The sequence below is a fragment of the Apiospora hydei genome, assembly GCF_038363865.1.
Source record: "Apiospora hydei strain CBS 114990 chromosome Unknown utg000006l_segment0_segment0, whole genome shotgun sequence".
Lineage (NCBI taxonomy): Eukaryota > Fungi > Ascomycota > Sordariomycetes > Amphisphaeriales > Apiosporaceae > Apiospora > Apiospora hydei.
This window is the reverse complement of record NW_027117365.1, coordinates 3,940,813-3,959,792: the sequence shown is the minus strand read 5'-3', so window position 1 is coordinate 3,959,792 and position 18,980 is coordinate 3,940,813. Positions and strand designations below refer to the sequence as shown.

General features: G+C 51.5%; 7 protein-coding genes across 7 annotated transcripts; 3 read left to right on the top strand and 4 right to left on the bottom strand.

Moving 5' to 3' along the window:
• Positions 1–229: 229 nt before the first annotated feature.
• Positions 230–1,537, bottom strand: PG997_008467 (uncharacterized protein; the record flags this gene model as incomplete). The annotated part of the gene is made up of 4 exons (XM_066812782.1): positions 230–573; positions 933–1,098; positions 1,257–1,299; positions 1,374–1,537. The coding sequence occupies 4 exons, from the start codon at positions 1,535–1,537 to the stop codon at positions 230–232; spliced, it is 717 nt and encodes a 238-aa protein (XP_066668124.1).
• A 2,122-nt stretch (positions 1,538–3,659) lies between these two features.
• On the top strand, positions 3,660–5,642 carry PG997_008466 (uncharacterized protein; the record flags this gene model as incomplete). Its single annotated transcript, XM_066812781.1, has 4 exons — positions 3,660–3,728; positions 4,146–4,164; positions 4,745–5,106; positions 5,205–5,642. 4 exons carry the CDS (start codon positions 3,660–3,662, stop codon positions 5,640–5,642), a joined length of 888 nt encoding a protein of 295 aa, XP_066668123.1.
• Positions 5,643–7,391: 1,749 nt separating this feature from the next.
• On the bottom strand, positions 7,392–9,874 carry PG997_008465 (putative ARP5-Actin-related protein; the record flags this gene model as incomplete). Its single annotated transcript, XM_066812780.1, has 3 exons — positions 7,392–7,421; positions 7,494–9,604; positions 9,679–9,874. The coding sequence occupies 3 exons, from the start codon at positions 9,872–9,874 to the stop codon at positions 7,392–7,394; spliced, it is 2,337 nt and encodes a 778-aa protein (XP_066668122.1).
• A 912-nt stretch (positions 9,875–10,786) lies between these two features.
• Positions 10,787–11,243, bottom strand: PG997_008464 (DASH complex- subunit Dad4; the record flags this gene model as incomplete). Its single annotated transcript, XM_066812779.1, has 5 exons — positions 10,787–10,815; positions 10,873–10,957; positions 11,012–11,056; positions 11,123–11,179; positions 11,241–11,243. 5 exons carry the CDS (start codon positions 11,241–11,243, stop codon positions 10,787–10,789), a joined length of 219 nt encoding a protein of 72 aa, XP_066668121.1.
• Positions 11,244–11,633: 390 nt separating this feature from the next.
• Positions 11,634–12,233, top strand: PG997_008463 (IES6 INO80 chromatin remodeling complex subunit 6; the record flags this gene model as incomplete). Its single annotated transcript, XM_066812778.1, has 1 exon — positions 11,634–12,233. The coding sequence occupies one exon, from the start codon at positions 11,634–11,636 to the stop codon at positions 12,231–12,233; it is 600 nt and encodes a 199-aa protein (XP_066668120.1).
• A 2,255-nt stretch (positions 12,234–14,488) lies between these two features.
• PG997_008462 (uncharacterized protein) lies at positions 14,489–15,215 on the top strand (the record flags this gene model as incomplete). Its single annotated transcript, XM_066812777.1, has 5 exons — positions 14,489–14,510; positions 14,572–14,598; positions 14,654–14,702; positions 14,771–14,786; positions 14,919–15,215. The coding sequence occupies 5 exons, from the start codon at positions 14,489–14,491 to the stop codon at positions 15,213–15,215; spliced, it is 411 nt and encodes a 136-aa protein (XP_066668119.1).
• Positions 15,216–15,893: 678 nt separating this feature from the next.
• On the bottom strand, positions 15,894–16,742 carry PG997_008461 (uncharacterized protein; the record flags this gene model as incomplete). Its single annotated transcript, XM_066812776.1, has 5 exons — positions 15,894–16,028; positions 16,126–16,272; positions 16,353–16,515; positions 16,615–16,630; positions 16,730–16,742. 5 exons carry the CDS (start codon positions 16,740–16,742, stop codon positions 15,894–15,896), a joined length of 474 nt encoding a protein of 157 aa, XP_066668118.1.
• Between the last annotated feature and the right edge of the window lie 2,238 nt (positions 16,743–18,980).

Sequence of the window (18,980 nt, the reverse complement as noted above, 5' to 3'; positions counted from 1 at the left end):
CACGTGTGGTGTGACTGATGACAAAAGCAACAGGGATCAAGACGGCGGGACGGGCTGATTGGTTCATCGTGCGATGCAGCCAATCCGCTCTCCCGTAGGCAGAAAATGCCACATTCGTATGCAAGCCATGCCGATGTGTACTTTGGTGAAGCTGGTGGTTTGTGGTGAGGGTAGCACAAGAGAGATTGAGTGTGGGTGGGAACGGACGGGTCAGCTTTTTTTTACTTTGTCAGCGGTCCCCGACGTCACTCATTCCCTCACCTCTGCCTGGCCCTCTGGCACTGGCACCGCTGACTGGGCTAATAGAATCACGGTCCCGAGATGCATCCACCCACACCCACAGCTCGGGAATGTCTCGTGCAATTCGACGCGGATTCGGAGTTGGGCCGCCCCTGCTGCTGCATCGCGTTGGCACGTATTTTGCAGTATTTGAAGCAGTAGAATCTGCTGTACCCTCCAAAGTCGTCAATGTGCACTGGAGTGGCGCATGGCCGCTCTGATCTTCTTCTTCTGCTGCAGCTTCTTTTCTCCCTGTCCCACGTGCGAGCGAGACTTCAAACAGGAGGATACCAGCTATGACACGGAGAGACGGCAGTTGTGAGGGCCGATCCATGATATGCGCTGACTAGAGCAGAACGAATACGGCGTTTACTACCTCATCCTCGGCAATGCTGTTTGCAGCACGGCACGCTATGTGCGTTGGTCTATAGGCAGGTGTGTCTAGCGCATCGGGCTGACAATGCAAAGGGATGGTGTGGGATGTGTGCGTTATTGTCCCATTGGCCCAGCCTGGGCTAGACGAGAGACTAGGAAATTAGTAATACCTACGATTAAGGAAACAATTCCGAAATCAACCACCTGCGAGACGTGCAAAGACGGATGCGAGGAGGAGGATTCGAGGAGAGTGACCGGGGAGTACGTACCGTGCTTACCTCTTAGATACCGACGCCGTGCTGCGCTGTGCTTCCTCTGCTGCTTGCCGTCAATCAATGTCATCGTTGCATAATACTCTCTCTCTTCGCCAGCTTCGTCTTCGCTGAAAAGACCAAACCGAGCAACAACCCCCCGACCTCCGATGTTCTGTCCGACTGCCCGGTGCTGTCGAATCAAGGGTTTAGAGTTTCCTTATGCAACTCGTGGGGACCAGAATAAATTGGGAACAAGTTTCAGAAGAAGCACCGACGATGGAATGAGGCGGCTCTGGTGAGCTTACCTCATGATACCTCATCGGCTCTGGGCAGGTATTCCCATCGTACCACCCTGGCCTTGGGACATGGAAGGTGGTGCTGGAGAGCACACCTACGCCTGCATATGAGCACTGTAGATAGCAAAACAAGCAGCGATCTCAGCTCAACAAATAAATATAGCCTTACGCACATGCGCCGATACTGGCATTTCCCTTCGGGCCAAGTCGAAATGTCCGAGTATACGGTTTGTCCTGTCCTGCACCCTTCGAAGAATCGAAGAGTCGAAGCCCATACGATCCGAGTTCGGGTGGAGGGAATAGCCTGTGAGCCACGCCACTATATCCGCCCATTGCAGCTAGCAGAGTTTCGGGAAGTTGAAAGTACCCGTTGGGTACTTTTCTCCATCTGCACAAACGCCTTTACCTCTCGGTCCGGATTTAAAGTACAGTAACACCCAGTCAGAAATTGCTGACAAACCCACTATCCAAGTCTCATATTTACCTACACAGCCGAGCGCGTCGTCAACTATCCCTCTAGCTCGTCAAGGGAGCGCGAATTACGTGATCACCCCCATATATTCCATTCCTTCGTCGTCGTCGTCTGCTTCTTCTCTCGGTAACACATTCGTCCTTATAGGCCGTATGTCGTAAGTACCTATGCATGTAGCTCTCCCGCATTCGCAAACAGACGACTCGAGTCGACCATATCCATACGGCGATGGCAACAGTCGTAGAAGTGCTAAGGAGCTGCGCGCACTTATTCGTACAAAAAGATGTGCATCCATGCAAAGTTGTGTACGTAGGGCGTCAAGGGATATTCCGTGTCCTGAGTCAAACCCTGAAGCAGACAAAACCCAGGGAGCAGGTTGCTGGAGAGTGGGAAAAAGCGCAGAGGGTTTCGGTCCCATCTTCTAGAAGATCCATGCTCGGGGCGAACAAGTGCAAAAAAGCACCCCCATCGACCATGGTCAGCAAACCGGCCCGTTACCCGCGGCAAATCTTGTTCCTCCTTCTAGAAAGGCTCCTGGTTGCAACCCAGCCTCACCTCCCAATGTTTACCCTCCTGGGCGTCGCACATGTACCCAAGTATCTGGTCGGTTGTTGGTCCATTTTATCTCCTAGATGCTCAACAGCAGCGAGCGACATGACATGACATGTTGGACACGCCAGAGGCCCAAGACAGACATGAGCGATTGGGGGCACCAAGTAAGAGTTGGCGAGTATGTGTGTTTGCATAACTGAAACCATAGATACCAAAATAAAGCAGTATGTAGGCTGTGGCTTTTTTTTCTTCTTCTTTTTTTTTGTTGGTTGGTTTTTCATTTTCTGCTGTGCTCTGCTTCTTTTCTTTTCCTCGATTTTGTTACGGCGGAGTCTGGCTGGCTGAATAATTCGTCACTTGGTTCCGGATTACGAAACCAACAGTAAAAAAGTCCGGCGCTTGGTTTGACTCTGGGGCTCGTGGGGCACAAGACGACCGTCTCCCGATCACCCTCACTTAAGTAATTGTACCTGCTCTCCCTCGCTCGCTCTTGTGTCTCCGCCGTCGCGCTTTCGTTTCCCTTCCATTGCATCGCCGTGCGTGTGTGTGTCTTGTTTTTATTTTATGTATGTACATCCCATGTAGTACCGGGTATCTTCTGCATTTTCGCTCCCACTCCTCGCCCAGCTGTCTCCCGTGACCCTCGGGCAATCGACAGCTGTCATTGGTTCTGGCGTGGGTAACTTAGTTGTCAGCACCCAAAACCCGGCTCGTTCTTTTACCACCTTCAACCAACCATTGAAAGTTTATTATCTAAGGGCCACCACCTATCAAGAGCCAGCCAGCACCAGCACCAGCCAACCGATGACAGACTGTACCTGCCTGCTACTCGCTACTTTTTGTTCAGCAGCGCAGGCCATCCCAATCCAAGCCCCATCAAATCTTCCTTAATACCTGCATGTCCAATCCGGACCAACACTGAGGAAGCCCCAGGGATCTCTTTTCCACTTTGCCCGACCATCACCGACCTGTACTTCCCAAACTCACCACTTGCTATCATTGAATCTATCATACAGTCAGCAACAAGTACAGGTCGCCTTTGCAGCAGCCCGCGATTCGGCCCCAGCCAAGGACCCAGACACACCAGACTCCGGCCAGCCAGGCAGCCTAATCTATTGATCGGCTCCCTGATACTTATGTCATCCAGCTATCGATCTGCTTGATTCGTAAAGACAAAACCAAAGCTACACCCCGGTACTTCCTTGTCTGCGGCGGGCTGGCGGCGGCATTTCCAGGAACAACAAAAGAGAGCCAGCCAGATCTGGTCTTGTCGATCCTCCGGGCCTTACAAGCTGCAGCGTCCATCATCGGATCTTCCCTTTTTTCCCCTTTCCCTCGCCGTTGAGGAGAGCTTCACCTGGTCGTCATAATCGCTGCTCGGTTCTTTCTTTTCTCCCATCGGCGTTCTCTGTTGCGCTCGTCCTTCGCATGATGGAGTACACAGCTACTGGGGCTACGGCTGCCGCGCCCGCTCCTGCTCCTCCCACAGGCGCCTCCAAGGTAAGTTTGGAGCAAATCGTCATCTCGTAATCATCCGCCCTCGTCCAGTCCAATCTCATAACATCCCATACCCTACCACCTACCACCGATCTCCCTTCCCATCGCTCTCCGGTGGTCAGCCACCACCAAGTTCTACTGAAACCCCCCGCCGTGTTTTACCATGCATGCTAGCATACGAATACACGAAATGTGCATCACTGTCTTCTATTTCCCCCTCCCCTCCCCTTCGTCCCCGAGTTATCCAGCAAATCAGCACCATGGTCTCTGTCGTGAATGAGTGCATCTATTCCCGTGGCATTCGAGTCTTCACAGTCTTCACTGCAGCCAAGCGGTAGGATTAGTGTGCTTGTCCGTCACTACCATCGCCATAACCATCGAACTGTATCGTCTAGATGCTGACTCAGAATCGGACAATAGGACAGTACAAGCTTCACTGGTGAGTACGAACATGATTTCGTTTGTCTTCTTTCTACCATGATCTTATCTCCCCAGATATGATGGGGAATGCATCTTATTGCCGATTACACATAATCGGAGTGTACTGGATTTCGTGAAGCCTACCCACGATCCGGATTACTCTAGCTACATGGGTCCTCTTGATCCTTTCTATGCCGGCCCCCTCCCCTATCGTTGACTGACCTTCCATCCACCCCCTCCCTGTCACTACCCATCTTCCCTCCACACTTGAATATGTAATCACACTCATACATGCATATATACGCACAACTTCAGCCTTTCGATGGCTCCGGCCTTGTATTACCCTATGTACATGTACACCCTCCTCCCATGTCGTCTCTTTATTACCAAATACCCGCCCTTACTACCCTTGCCTACCGGTCTTCTCAAGTCATACATATTTCACCTCGGTCCACTCCATAGCTCCCCCAGGTTCTACTGCTAGCTCTCTATCCTGGTCCTGTCGCTACCTGTCTCGACCTCGCATTTCCCGTCGCATACACCCTTTCTTGCAACTCCAGCAGTACTGCCTGGGCTGTGTGTCGCTAACTAACCCTCAGAAGATCCGGACTTGCGAGCTAAACTCGCACACCAAGCAACAAGTCTTCTTAACCAGACCGACTCAGGCCCCAAGGAGACTAGGATCCCTCAGCCTGTTGTACCTCCGCAACCGCAGATTCATCCTCAGTTGAGAGCAGCTGGTGGTGCTGCGAACTCTACGGAGATAATGCCTTCTGGCCTGGCCGCAGCGTCCACTCATCCCGGCGCAATTCCTTCTGCTTCATCTGCTATGGCAGTACACGGGCTTTTGGATCATGACCCTGACCATGACCACGATGGGGACGATTCTATTACCGATGGAAGAAAGGCTAAGCGGGAGCTTAGCCAGTCGAAACGTGCTGCGCAGAACAGGGCCGCCCAGGTATGTGATACTTCGTGCCATATTGGCTTGCGTATGGTCACGCTGACTCAGTCAACAGAGGGCTTTCAGGCAAAGAAAGGAGCACCACATAAAAAAAGCTCGAGCAGGAAGTACGGGACTTCCGCACGATGGAAGAAACTTATAAAGCGGTCCAGAATGAGAACTATGCATTGCGCGAATACGTCATACAACTGCAGTCGCGATTGATGGACAGCCAGATCGAGCTTCCGCAACCCCCTCCTGGCCTGGCCTTGCACCCTCCCAGACCCAATGCTCCGCGAGCCGTTGCGCATCCTCAGCCTCCTGCCAATGTGTTAGAACCTGCGCAAGCCACCAGCTCCGCAGGTTCTCTTGCCGATGTTGCTGCTGCAGTGCATGCTGGAATCAGTGCGAGAGAACCGCCAAGAGACATGCCTGTTGATGGCCTTTACAACCGGGTGAAGCCAGAGACGAGCGAGGAGCGGAGCGACGATGAGATTCGGCGGCAACTTCAACGAGACACCACTTTACCCCCTCCGTCATCCTTGCGAGCATAGGATTGCTGTTGGTGATGCGGAAGAGGGGCGCAAAGAAAGAACTTGGGGTTGAAGATGTACGGGTTTTCTCTAATTTTGCTTTCATTTTCACAGGGGCGTTTATGGCAGCATCATGGGATGTTGATCACACTGTGGCGTTCAGGCTTGACTGGGTTCGGGCCAAGAAACGGTGTCACTGGCATTACGGGGGCGGGCAAGAACCCGTGTAGCATTGCTGTGTTGCATTCTTACGAAGTGGTTGTGTTCAACGGTGTATTCGGCAATGCAATTCAGTCTCGGCCATCTGAAATAGACTTCTGGTCAATATAAAAAGTAAGATATTGAGAGAATAAATGTATGTTATGTATCATCTGGTCACCAGAGCCGGTTTTAAATGGGAAGTTGTGACGGCCTCAAAACAGTCGAATCGCTCAATCCTAAAACCCCCTCTACATTGCGAATAAGACTTTTGGTATGGCATCTTCTGGAAGCGAATCCGGAAGCAAACAACGCATGAGCCAGGTTCATTCTTCATTGCTTTTTACCTTGGATCCGTCAGCGCGCAAAGATTCCGCCCTATCTTAATACCATGTCATTTGACTTGAGTGAAAGAATTAGTTACAATTTGCGCCTCATCCCATATCTATCGCGCGGTCCTGTTGCGCGCCTTGTGCCCCCATGCCCTCAAGCTCAAGGATACGAGTTACCCAATTCGTGCTCCTGTGCGATACAAGTCAGTTTCGGTGTTATTCACTCAGCAAGCATGCAGCTCTGGGTTCTGGGTGAGTGTGGCACGGGGGTGTCGTGTCAAGGGGCGGCCAGTGAGTAAATGGTGTGAGTGGGTGCTAGTGATCTGGCAAGGCAGGAAGCAAGTAGACGAAGGAGAAGGAAAAGGCAGCCACAAAAAGAAAGGGAAAACAGTTGCGATAAAAGCAAAAGCGAGAATAACCGCAATAGGCAGGCAATATTCTGCCCGCTCTGTAGCTTGCTAACCCCGAATCCGCGACGAAGTAGAAGCCACACACACACACACACATACAGACACACATCCTCCAGTCCACCTGACTCATCAAGGACGGGAGTTGACGACCAATGACATGTGAAGAAAGCGAGCATAGCGCTGCCAAGAGAGTTATGCCAAGCCCAACCGCAAGATCGGTCCTCCCCCTCCGCCCAATTTCTCGCAGCTTATGTCAGCACCAAGAGGCGCGCCACGTTGGGGGACATCTCTCGATACTGGGGCGACCCATTGGTTTTGATGTGGACTTGGCATAAAAGGGGCGTGGCGAGAGCGGGCGGTGTGGGAGCAACAACAAAGCAAGAATAACTCCGCAGGTAGTGACGAAGAAGCGGTTGGTTGGTTTGATGTTTTTGCGAAACCATTTTGCCCTCATTCTCGCTTGAGAGTGGGCAAGAGAGGCACAATGACACGACCAAGTAAATGGAGGGGCACCGCATGCAACGGGCCTAGGGAAAAGACCACACATCCATTCTTGGCGCTGTGCCGCCTCGGTGTGCGCCGTAAGTCGCCGTAAACTCAGCGAACAGCAATTCGTCTCTGAGCTCGTCCCCTGTCCTATACGACGCCTGGCTGGGGGAAAGAGGGGCTGGTTCCGAACGAGGTAAGGTTCCTTTGGCTGACCAGGCTTGACTGCATAGGGAGGAGAATGGTCGGGGGGGCTGCGCTATTGCCCGAAAGTGCACAATTACTGGAAGGGGAAAGATGGGGTATGCGGAAGGGTTTGGGGGTAGAAGGAGGGGAGTAGTTGGTCAGGCAGGGCATGGGGAAAGCAGACGGATCTGTGGCTGGTGTGCAAATTCAAGATAACAAGGGGAAACGGAGAGGGGCTGGGAAAGGCATTGGTGGCATACCTTTATGTAATCGCCTCCCTTCTCGAGCCACTCGGCCCTGGTCACCGCGGCGGCTTTGTATCCGGAGGATCCCACCCAGCCTGCGGCACCTTTCCATGCATCCAGAATGGCATTGTCTGCTCGGCGTAACTTGAGGGGACTGTCGACAGGCAGCAGAGCCGTGAGGCCTTGGCGTAGGCGGTCGTCGAAATTGTCGAATAGAGTGTTGCCACCAGTCAAGAAGATGTCGCGCAGGAAGTCGTCTCGATTGATCGTGGGGATGCCCACCAGTCGTTGGGTAAGGATGTCACCGCACATCTCGACAAGACCAGCCTGGTCCACCCCGGCAATGGATGGCTGGAACACAACTTCGGGAACTCGTATGCGCTCCACGTTAAGATGGATTTGGTTGATTTCGGATTGAGCACCCGCATCGAAGGGCCGTGGGCCACGCAAGAAGGCGTGCAGAAGGGATCGACTCCAGTCGGATTGAGCCTCGTATGTGTCTTCGTGCGTGAAGCCTTTGTCGTAGCGTAGGAGATCCTCTTCAATCGTCTTCAGGTTCCCCAGCAGATCCTCTTCGCCTTCTTCGTCGTCGCTGGCATTCTCCCCTACAGCGATCTGCCTGTACACACCCCAGTCGTCGTCATTGGCGCCAAAGTTGTCGTCGTCTCCCCCGCGACGTCGCTTGGTCCGTGGACCATCCGATGCCAGGTTGGCGATGGACTTCATCCGAATCTGTGAAGCCAACGACTTTCGGTTGCCCTGATCGGCCTTGAGGCGGTCAAGCTCCTTCATGCGCATCAACGTCTCGTTGCGTATGGCACGTTTCTCTTCCAACCAACCCTCGAGGTCATTCTCACGCCGTTCTCTATCGAGACGCTCGTCCTCGGCAATACGAGCCTTCTCCGCTTCTTTCTCTGCCTTGGCTCTCGCTCGCGCCTCGTGATTTGACTTTAGAAGACGCTGGTGTCGCTTTTGCTTGAGAGCTGCCTCGTCTAGTTCCTCATCGGGTACATCCAGTAAATCGAAATTGGGAGCCTCTTGTTCCTCTTCAGGGTCTCCTCCCACATCCTTGGTACGAGCCTTCTTGACCGACTTCTCCAACTCCTTGATGGCCCGCTCAAGCGCAGCTTCGTCCTTCATGTCTTCGGCGTCGAGCAGCCGCTTGGTGTCCTTCTTGTTTGAATCGGCAATCTTCTCTTGGAGTTTCTTATAGTATTCGAGCTCCTGCTCCTTTCGCATCAGCTTCTCCAGGCGCATCTTGGCGGCTTGTTCCTGCAGCCGTCGGCCACTCTCCTTCTTCCGCTCTGCTATGCGTGCCAGTTCTTCTTCGCTCTTCTGAACAATGACTTCTTCTGTAAACGGATATTGGGTAACAATATCCCGGTCTTCTAGACCTGTCCAGTCCAGATATGAACGAATCTCGTCATCGAATTCCTTCGAGACGTAACCGTGGTCCTTCAGCATATTCTCAGCCTGGGAGACATTGAGCTTTCCAGGGAAGGATGGGTATTTGAGTCGAATAAGTTTCAGAAGATATTCGGCGGCATGCCACCCGCCCAGTTCAGGCGAATTGCCTGGTTCAATATCGCCTTGGAATCGTAAACGGGTATCACGTGGGTAGCGCTGTATGATGATGACACGACCAGACCTGTGCGGCCCTTGTTGTGTCGGTAAGAGAACAACGAGTCGACGCCCGTTGCTAGGGAAGGTGCGCCATATGCCTCGAAGATGATTTCGTTCATAGCTATGAATGCGCGCGTTAGGATTGACCGTATACTTTGACATGATAGGGGTTTCTTGCTCACATTTTCTCGAATACGGCAGGTTCGCGACAGTCTCCGTCATGACGATGGGCATATCTATAGAACCCTCGGCGTTGTTCATGCCGAGCTTGAGGAAGGTCCAGTCCAAGACATGTTCCATGACATCCCAGTTGGTGACAACACCGGTTCCAGGTTCAAAGGCGTTTCTGATATGGCCTCGGGCGGTCGTATCGGCGTAGCAATCGTTACCCGCGAACGAATATGTCTTTCCCAGCTTTCGGTCCCTGTATTTAGCCATGATTGGGGGTATATTGAACCTGGGTTGCGCCTCAAAAGACCATCCAGCTCTCACGGCCGAGGAGCCTATGAATTTCCCCAACATCAGCGACCAGTGCTCATCAGAAGAAAGGTACGGTCCAATTTGAAGGTATACGCACCATTGTCGATGACTATAGCGGCGCTGCCGGCCGGCTGGGCCAAAGCCTTCTGTCGTCCATCAGGTTGCTCGGGTGTGGGCGTCTCGAAGCGGTTTTCCTTCATAGGGAATATCCGCGCCGGAGGATACGTCTTCTCTTCGCGTACAGGGAGTGCCCCAAAGCCAGGCACCGTCGGGTCGACAGCAGAGGGTGCCATTTTGGTGGTCGGGAAGATGTTCTGGCGTCGATTCGGTATCGTGATCGAGACTTGGGGATTGAATCGCAATTGGTCAAGTTCTGCTGTTGCGCATGTCGCATCGGCCGATCCCACCAAATGGACGAAGGTAGGCGTAGTCGAGGATCCGCGTTAATGAGTAGAGGCAGCAGTTGTGTTGTTCAATCAGCGCATGTTTACGTAGATATTCCGAGTTTGTTCCGCGCAGCCTCCAAGATGGCGCCAGATGGAAGCGGGAAAAAGAAGAAAGCTGAATAGACAGAACTCTGTTCCCCAAAGCCTGTTCACTTTCGCCGTCGCTCGCGACTGAAGAATGCAAGGCTGACGGTGTGCTTGTATTCAATGAACAGGGATCTTTAAGGTCCAGCAAGCAAGGGTTCGCGCGCTAACCCAAACCTATGTTAGTACCATCGAAGCTATGGCCATCGACATGTCAATCTACATGCATGCACAATGGATATATCAACGTACGTCTGGTCTGTAAACAAGCAACTGAACGGATTGTATAGCTTCTGTATTCCTCATAAAGCCCGTCTTGCTATCTAAAACATGATGCAATACAGATTGAAATCACTCAAGCATTCCGTTTCGAATTCGGTGGGAATCCATACGACATATCAATAACCATGTCTGTTATAAGCTGCCTCATACCTTCACTTATAAGGACCTTGTATTGGCAACGCGAAAGCAAGTTGATTGAGTATATTCAGGCTTCGGGATTACCACCGCCATTGTCGGCTTGATCTCTTGGGTCCACACCTTCTAGTGAGCCAGTTCGTCCTGCTATGGCCCTGTAAGCCATGCAGTTCCCAATGCTTCGGATTCCATACACGGAGCCTGAATTTACTCAGCACCTGCTCTTGTTGATTACCATTGCGCTTCCGTACCCTTCCTTCAGGATGGGGGCTTCAAGTTATCGGTAGCTGTTTTCGGCGTTAATGAGTCTGTGTATGTATGGTTTTGTAACAGGCTGGCTTTACCTTCTAGATGGAACAATACATTGGATTGGTAGTTCTTGAACATCTGAGCCACCAACTCGATGTTCATGTTTTGAACATTGATATCCTGCAATGTCTGTTAGTTTTGAGAAGCAAAGTATTCAGTGATGATTCAGCTAACTTGTAGGCTCTTGTTCATCACTACGATAGCTTCATTGAGTTTCTCCTGTAATGACAAGCCGAGGGTCAGTCAGTATGCTGCAGCTCCGTGGGGTCAACAGCCCACACCTACGACATTGGTGATGACACGCGAGAGCAGTAAGTTCTGCTGATGTTCGTGCGGGCTCTCCTGCAACGAAACAGTCAGCTATACCAGGACCTATGACGAGGGGAAAATACGCATGCATTACCATCTTGACAGGGAACTCGAATAATCTAATTTTATCCAGGAAGCGGTCGTGGTTCGTCTCGACGTGGTTTGTTGACGACTGATGAGTGTCGCATGAACATCCACAGAGGGTGGGCGGTGGGCAGTGGCAGTACAGGGATGGAAGCAGTATGGGCAATTGGGAGGTGTTCCGATCGAGAGCTTGGACGAGGCTGATGAATGAGTTGGGACTACTGCATCCAAACATTTCTCTTTCCGGCGACACAACAACTCGTCCCTTTTTACTCTGCTTTTAATCTACTCACTCGTTCTTAATTGCAAACTCGGCATCAACTCCAGACACCGCCACCTCCGAAACTCTTGACTGCAATCGCACGCGTCAATTCCACATCCTCATCTCACATCGCCAACAAGCATGGCTGCGCCTACTGAAGCGCAGATTGCGCACCAAGAACTGATCGACAAGCTCGACATTCACTCAGTCCACAGGACGTTTCGCAACCCGAGCTGGAAACCTAACTCGCGCCGCAACAAGAACGTCAAGACGATCCTGGGCGACGCCTCGCGGAAAGAGACATCGATCATGGCGACACCCCAAGACGACAGCGGTCCCGCCACACCCGCCAACGGCGACAACGACGGGCTATCCACATCTGGCACAACGACGCCCGCTCCATCAACAGACGGCACGAGCCTACAACAGCCCAACCTGGCTCAGGCGTCGCGTAGCTTGTCGAAGCTGGTGCTGGAAAAGACCCTACGGCCCAATGGAGGTGCCACGGGCGGCGCAACTGCAAATGCACCCAGTGCGACTTACACCAACATCGAAAGCGCTCCTTCGCTGGCCCATACGAAGCGCTACTGCGATATCACCGGTCTGCCAGCGCCATACCTGGATCCCAAGAGCAGATTGAGGTACCACGATAAAGAGGTGTTCGGCTTCATTCGATCACTGCCCCAGGGTGTGCCAGAGCAATACCTAGAGGCTAGGGGCGCGCATACTGTACTCAAGTGAACCCAACTATCTGGGCTGCGATGCTGCTTAACCCATGCACTAGCTCGCTACAACATTTGTGAATTCATTGAGCTGGCGTTGATTGGCATGTATGATATAAGAAGACCAATAGGCGAGATAATTAGGGGGCGCCTTGGAAGATGCTACTACCCAACGTACAACACACCAGGGAATGCACTCGAAGCGAGGGACAACACGGTGGGACGACTGAATGTTCGACCAACAAAGTCAACCATATCTGGTGATCGGCCGCCTCTCGGCGACCGAAGCTAAGATATGCTCCGGCTTAATCGTGATCAAGAGCTTTGTTCTCTGCCTGTAACAGACGTATACCGAGGATGAATGGGGAAACCAAACTCAGTTACCAAAGCTAGATTGCTAAGGATCGTCGCGGCAGAATAAAAAATCATGATAGCAACTGTGCACATCTACCTACCTACCTTGTCCAATGTCGTACAGGAAAATGTGGTTGTATTCTCGTAGACATGTTGATTGTCTTGTGGCGATCGTCTCGAAGTATGTCAACTATGTTGCATAAACAGACGTTGCCCAAGCTACGACCGTCGCTTCGGGGTTGATGTTGATCGTGCAAGATGTGCAGTCGAAAAGACCGGTTGTATTTGGCAAAGTTGGTGTGAGAGGAGGGCAAAGGTGTATTGAGAAGCGAGAAAAAATACACCAGTGCTTTGCTTTATCGGGGATTGTGCTAGTGTGGCTAGTGTGGCTTATGTGGCTAGCACTTATACACCCTACAAGCTATCAGCAACTCGACCCCTTACAGCAACGAACCATCAATGACTGCAGACTCAAAATGGTTTTCTCATGGGAAAGCATTTAACATACTGAATATGTTCGAAGGTATTGTCCTATCTCAATCTGGGCTGCTTATCTGCTATGAGTCACTGAAGATGTCTGATCTTGCTTACCCCTGAGGCAACTGTCCTCGTAGCAGGAACCCAACTGAGGGTGACTCTAGGTATTTATGTACAAAGTCATAAACATATATTTGGTTACTCAGTTTATACGGACTAACCCCGCCAATGGTTGGATTCGTGTTTCAAGAGTACACCTTGACGAAGACCATCATGTCCGCCTCCTCTAGTGGCCCCGAGACTCCTAGGCACTTCTACCGTGCCATTTGCCCTGACTGGTCCAGCGCTATGCCCTGTCTATCGACATGGACTCGAAGCAGTATCATGGGCAGCTTGCGATGTATTGTCCTTCTCCTGCTGAAAACTCGAGTTCTGTTTGGATTTTTAGACCCAAAACTCCTTACTAGGGACTTATAGGGGAACTATGATATTTCGAGCCGGACAGTAGTACTTATTTATAGTATGCCTGTAACAAGCCAATACAGTTCATGAAACAACAGGCGAGACCGAAGTATTCGTACACGATAGGCTCCTGAGAGATATGGTGGTTTTATAGCCCGACAGGCCCCCCAGTATTGCTATCTAAGTTGCGTAACCAATCAGTGCCTAACTACATACATGTAAATCGGCTACGAAATCATCAATAGGAGCAGCCAATTCTTGTGGACCAGACCATCAGCCTCAATGCAGTGACGATCACGGGTATGTATTTACGCAGGAACCCGAAACCAGCGGACTGTCGTGCGGACAGAAAAAGCAATATACGTGATGTTTCAGTCTTGGGACCGATATTCGAACTTGTCCAAGGTAAAGAGGTATCTGTATTTGAGTCAGGGCAGCGTTGACTGAGGATTTCCGCCGTGACAGTTGAGGTGCGTGCAGGTTAGGATGCAAGGGGTATATTGAAGGGATGCGACTAACGAGAATGTCAATTAATAATTGTCGAATGGAGCAGGGGAGGCTAGATATCCCACGTCGGCTCGCAACGTGTCAGGGAGAAGACGGTTCATGTGGTCGGGACTGAGCTTGCTGGGTTTGCTGGGCCTGGGCGGCTGGGCCTGGGGGAGATGGTCCGTGTTGGATCGTTTAATTGAACCGGAAGCTACACGTAAGTAAGTACCAGACAGACACAATTCCGTCTGGTGTATTGACGTACTACGCTCTAATATTAAATTCGCATTCATTCATTTGATAGCATTTGGAAGCAAATACCCATCACCCGCTTGCACAACCCACCCTTGTCCCAGCGCGACAATACGAAGAAGAAGGCTCCCAGCCGACGAAGACGAGAAGGACGAACAGGTCACCACCACGCATAGCTTGCAGCAGTTTCGTCATTTACTTACCACCAAGCATTCAACAAACACAGCCACGATGCCGACAATGTGGTTGACCGACACACAAAGTAAACCTCCAACTTCCCCAGAAACGAAGGAGAGGAAAGAGAAGCTGACAAGATGCAACAGAAATAGGAGTTGCCTTCTGCTCCGGCGGTAAGCTGCCTGATGGGTAGGCGTGGGCGGAAGCAGGAGCTGACAAGTTGCGCAGGGGGTTTCTTTTTGATCGGAGGTGTCATGATGTTCTTTGACAGAGCCATGTAAGTTCGCGCGCTTCTCGTCTGTATCAGACCATTCCGTAGAACCAAGAGACTAATCCCGACCCCAGGCTGGCAATGGGCAATGTAAGCTCTGCTTCCAACATCTTTCCCCCAAACCAACGCTTCGATACGCCCCCATCCCGATCGAGGGCCACCCACGACGACGCGAGTACGACCACGATCAAATGCGCTAACCTGAACTCCTCCTGCTTCTAGATCCTCTTCCTGATCGGCCTCACCATAATTATCGGCCCCCAGAAGACGCTCCTCTTCTTCGCGCGCAAGCAAAAGGCCAAGGGCACCGCCGCCTTCTTCGCCGGCCTGCTGCTGATCCTGATGCGCTGGCCCCTCATCGGCTTCTGCGTCGAGCTGTACGGCATCATGATTCTCTTCGGCGACTTCCTCGGCACCATCGCGGGCTTCGCGCGCAACGCCCCCGTCGTGGGCCCGTACATTGGCATGCTGGTCGATCGCGTCGGCTTGGGGCGGCGCAATGCCGAGCTGCCAGTGTAAAGAGGGGGCAAGGGGAAAAGTAAACAAGAGAAGAAGAAAAATATGAAAATGCAAGAGTTACTCAATCCGTGCGGGGGCCGCGCTTCAATGCTTTGCCTGTCAAGGGCGGGCCTCTTGAGAATACTATATTACGATTGGCGAATGTTGTGTGCATGTCAAGGCCATGAACTCTCATGATAGAAAGGCGTTGGCGGTATTGTATGCTATAGAAATGTTCATTACACGATGTCATGGCTTAGGGTCGGTGTTGATTGGCTAGAGGTATACCCAAAAAGGGGGACCGGAGCTGGCATATCTATCTATACCCCTATTTAATGGTTCCTTTACAACCTGGGAAACGGTACAAATCATACAGTGCAACACAATGGAGCGCAATGGAACTTCGCAGCTGGGATTTAAGGTCATATATCATTCAGCCATGCCGGATCCAAGGAGGTCTGGAGAACACAGTTCCCGAGCAGCCGAAGACCTCAGAAAACCCAAGCATGAAAGCGTCGTCGGAAAGGTGACTCTAAACAAGGACTTTCTTCCTCTTCCGCGCGCGTACACACAAGTCTCTATACCGTGTCATAACAAACTGTCTCGTTGCGTTGGCGTGTCGATGCCGTTCTGGCTATCGGTACCACCCCATGCCGACCCTGTACCGCTCCAGACACTGCCAAGGTAGGCCCGCGTGACTTAGTAGCCGACCTTGATCAGGTAGTCGGCAAGCGCCTCAACCGTCTGGGCCGCGTTTCCAGCCTGAACACCCTCACCGTAGTGGCCAACGAGGATAGCCTGCGTCGTCTTGACAGCGAGAATACCGGTGCGGCCCTACACGCCCCTGGTTAGATAACCGTACCGCCAACTCGAGTTTTCCCCTTTTCGCGCCGCAGTGAGAATGCCGGGAGATGGGAGGACAAAAACATACCTGTCGGCCGTACATACTCCGGTCCTCGGCTCTGAATACGACGTATCGCTCACCACCAACGTGAATACCCTCGGCGAGCGCCTTGTCGACGGCACCAGCAGCGCCGGTGACGACGTTGGCGATGTTCTTCATCTCATCGGGCTTAAGCTGTAGAAATATACTGGTCAGTAGGTGACCTCTTTTTTTAATCATATTTTCTCGTTCCTCCCCGTTTCTGCTGTTGCGACAGGGATATGATCGATATTGTTCGGGATGAAGGCAAAGACGGGAGATGTGTATTCGGGGTAGAAGGGTGGGTGCCGTACCGTGAAGCCAGCTGAAGTGGCCCAGACGCTGTCACCAGCGACGCTGATGATGGCGGCCTTGTCGATGTGGCCACTCTTCACCAGGCTATTCGAACAGTCGAGTTAGCATAGGTAATGCATGTTTTTCCATCATGACACCGTGTTTCGTTTCCGACATCGGGAGGTTGTGGGCGGTAGCTCGTACCTATCGTCAACGTATGCTAAACATCACGAACGAGAAAAAGTCAGCATCAAGTTGATTCGGGGACCCTAGCCAAGGCGGGGTTGTGCTGGTTCGGGTTCAGGAGCATTGATTTTACCTTGCCAAGACATGATGGGATATGTTTATGGGAGTCTGGAGCTCTGTGAAGAAGGAGATTGGGAGGAAGAAGCAAAAAAAGAAAATAGTTCCTTGGTGTCTAGGAATCAGAAATGATGTTGAAGAGGTGCAGGAGAGAGAGGTTGGGAGAGTGGATGACCGGTAGGCGATCTTGGGAAGCTTTGTCAAGTTGCTTGCTACAAAGGGGACGAGTAGTCGGTAGTATGGTGGAATGGCCCAACGGAATTTGGTCGCCTTTCCCAAGGTTAGGAGGGGTAACTTTAGCTAAGGGACCGCACGCAGTCGCTTTAGGGGACTGCAAGTGCTCCCAGGCTCCAAAAGGCTCCAAAAGGCTCCAAGGCCCCAAGGCCCCAACCTCAAGGCTCCAGGGGCCGCCGGTGAAGCAGCCAGGAGCCAGGAGCCAGGAGCTCAAGGAATGGCATGGAACGGGTCCTTCAGGCCCGTCCAAGCTGCGGGACGATGCGTGGATTCTGCCCTGCAAAACCCGCTCTTTTCCAATGAAAGCCAGCGCAGACTCAGAGCCAACGGCTTTGTTAGTATCAAGCGGTCAAGCTGGTGGAGTCCTTAACAGCCTTCATTGATGGATTTTATTGATGCCAATGCTTCTGCCGCTTTCTGTTTCTGCTGGAGTGGGCGGCAGCTATCGGTCTGTACAGTGCAGACAGCGCGGCAGCCGGGGACGGACCGACATTGGTGTATGTTGGTAGCATGAGGTAGCCATGAGGTATGTAGCTTCAATTGGTTGCTGCTCAAGGTTGGTTTATGCTATCTCGCCATGCTCACCTGTTGTTCGACTTTGATACGGTCGGCGTGTCTCACGTTGCTGATAGGACACTCTATTTGGGCATCTCTATAAGTAGGGATCGTTACAATTGGTTACTGTTAATCTGCATGCTACCGATTACAGCGTTTGTGTGCCATGCTCCTCTCTGGGATCCTACAAGCTGCTGCAATCAGACAGACGTCCATAGAGGTACATATTCTGACTTCAAGTTTGGAACCCCTCGGTCCCATTTCGTCATACGTATTTTCTGCCCATGTCCGATGGATTACCCCGCCAACTCAACCCTCGCTCGACCTAGTGGGGCTGTCTTTGCAGAGCCCTTTAACGATAACTTCAGATTCTTATCATTGCGTCTGCTTGACACGACATTAGCACGCATTGTGACGAAGAAATATGAAAATGATAACATTTTTTTAGAGGGAAAGAAGCGCCCCGCGTCGGAGGAGACCACTCGAATGGCTTTCGCTGAAAGATGTTGCAAGGCTTCATCCTGAAGATGAATTCTAGAATGTTGACCAAGGCGTTTGAGCCTTTGAGAAGGCGTAGATCATGTTATTGATATATCTTGGCCTCGTCCCCAGCCTCCGACCTCTCGCTTTGACATGCAATCTATTGATGTTCGAATCTTCAGCCTTCACCATGTAAATACGAGTATGGAGAGGCCTTACGTTACCAGTAAACTTGTTGCTACATGCCACTCATGGCTCGATGTAGCATCGCATTAACGAGAACTGACATATTCAAATGAAATCATAGACGCATCGTCCAAGACACCTCGAAAACCAATGTCTATAAAACATCAAAACTACGTACATACCTAGGTACCCAGCAATTCCATAGACTGCCACATAGGGGGCAACGAAGATCAAGTTGCCACTCTATCTACATCTAATCTTAAATAAAGTTGTCGTTAAGAGTATTACCCCTAGCAAGGTATCCATATGGAAGACCATTCAGAAGGGCACTGTTCCAAGATAATCATCATCGGCTAACTAGAGCTACTATTATATATCCACGTATCTAGGCAGCTACATACCTCCTCGTATTCCTCGAAATTTTAGCAAATTACGCAACCCCCGGGCCGACCCTTTTTCGTACCCCAATTCAATAACCACCTGGTCTGAACTACATGTAGGTACCTAGGGAAATTCAAGTTGGGATTTGAAAGAATGACGCTAGTCTCCTTCCAGAGTCCTGAGGGCATATGTTATACATGCAATTTATCCCAAGAAGCCCGAGAGGCGCGTATCCGTGGCGGATCTATCCCATTCCAGCACCGAATAACAGGAGTTGGCAAATTAGAACCGAGTGTTCGGGCTTGCTTAGGCTTATGTCTTGTCACGCCGTGAGGACGGGGAGAATAAGAAGAGAAAAAGGGAGGAGGTTCAGCCAAAAAGACTGCCCGCAGTACATACAAGCTTTACGGTATTGTCGCAGCCAAGTTACC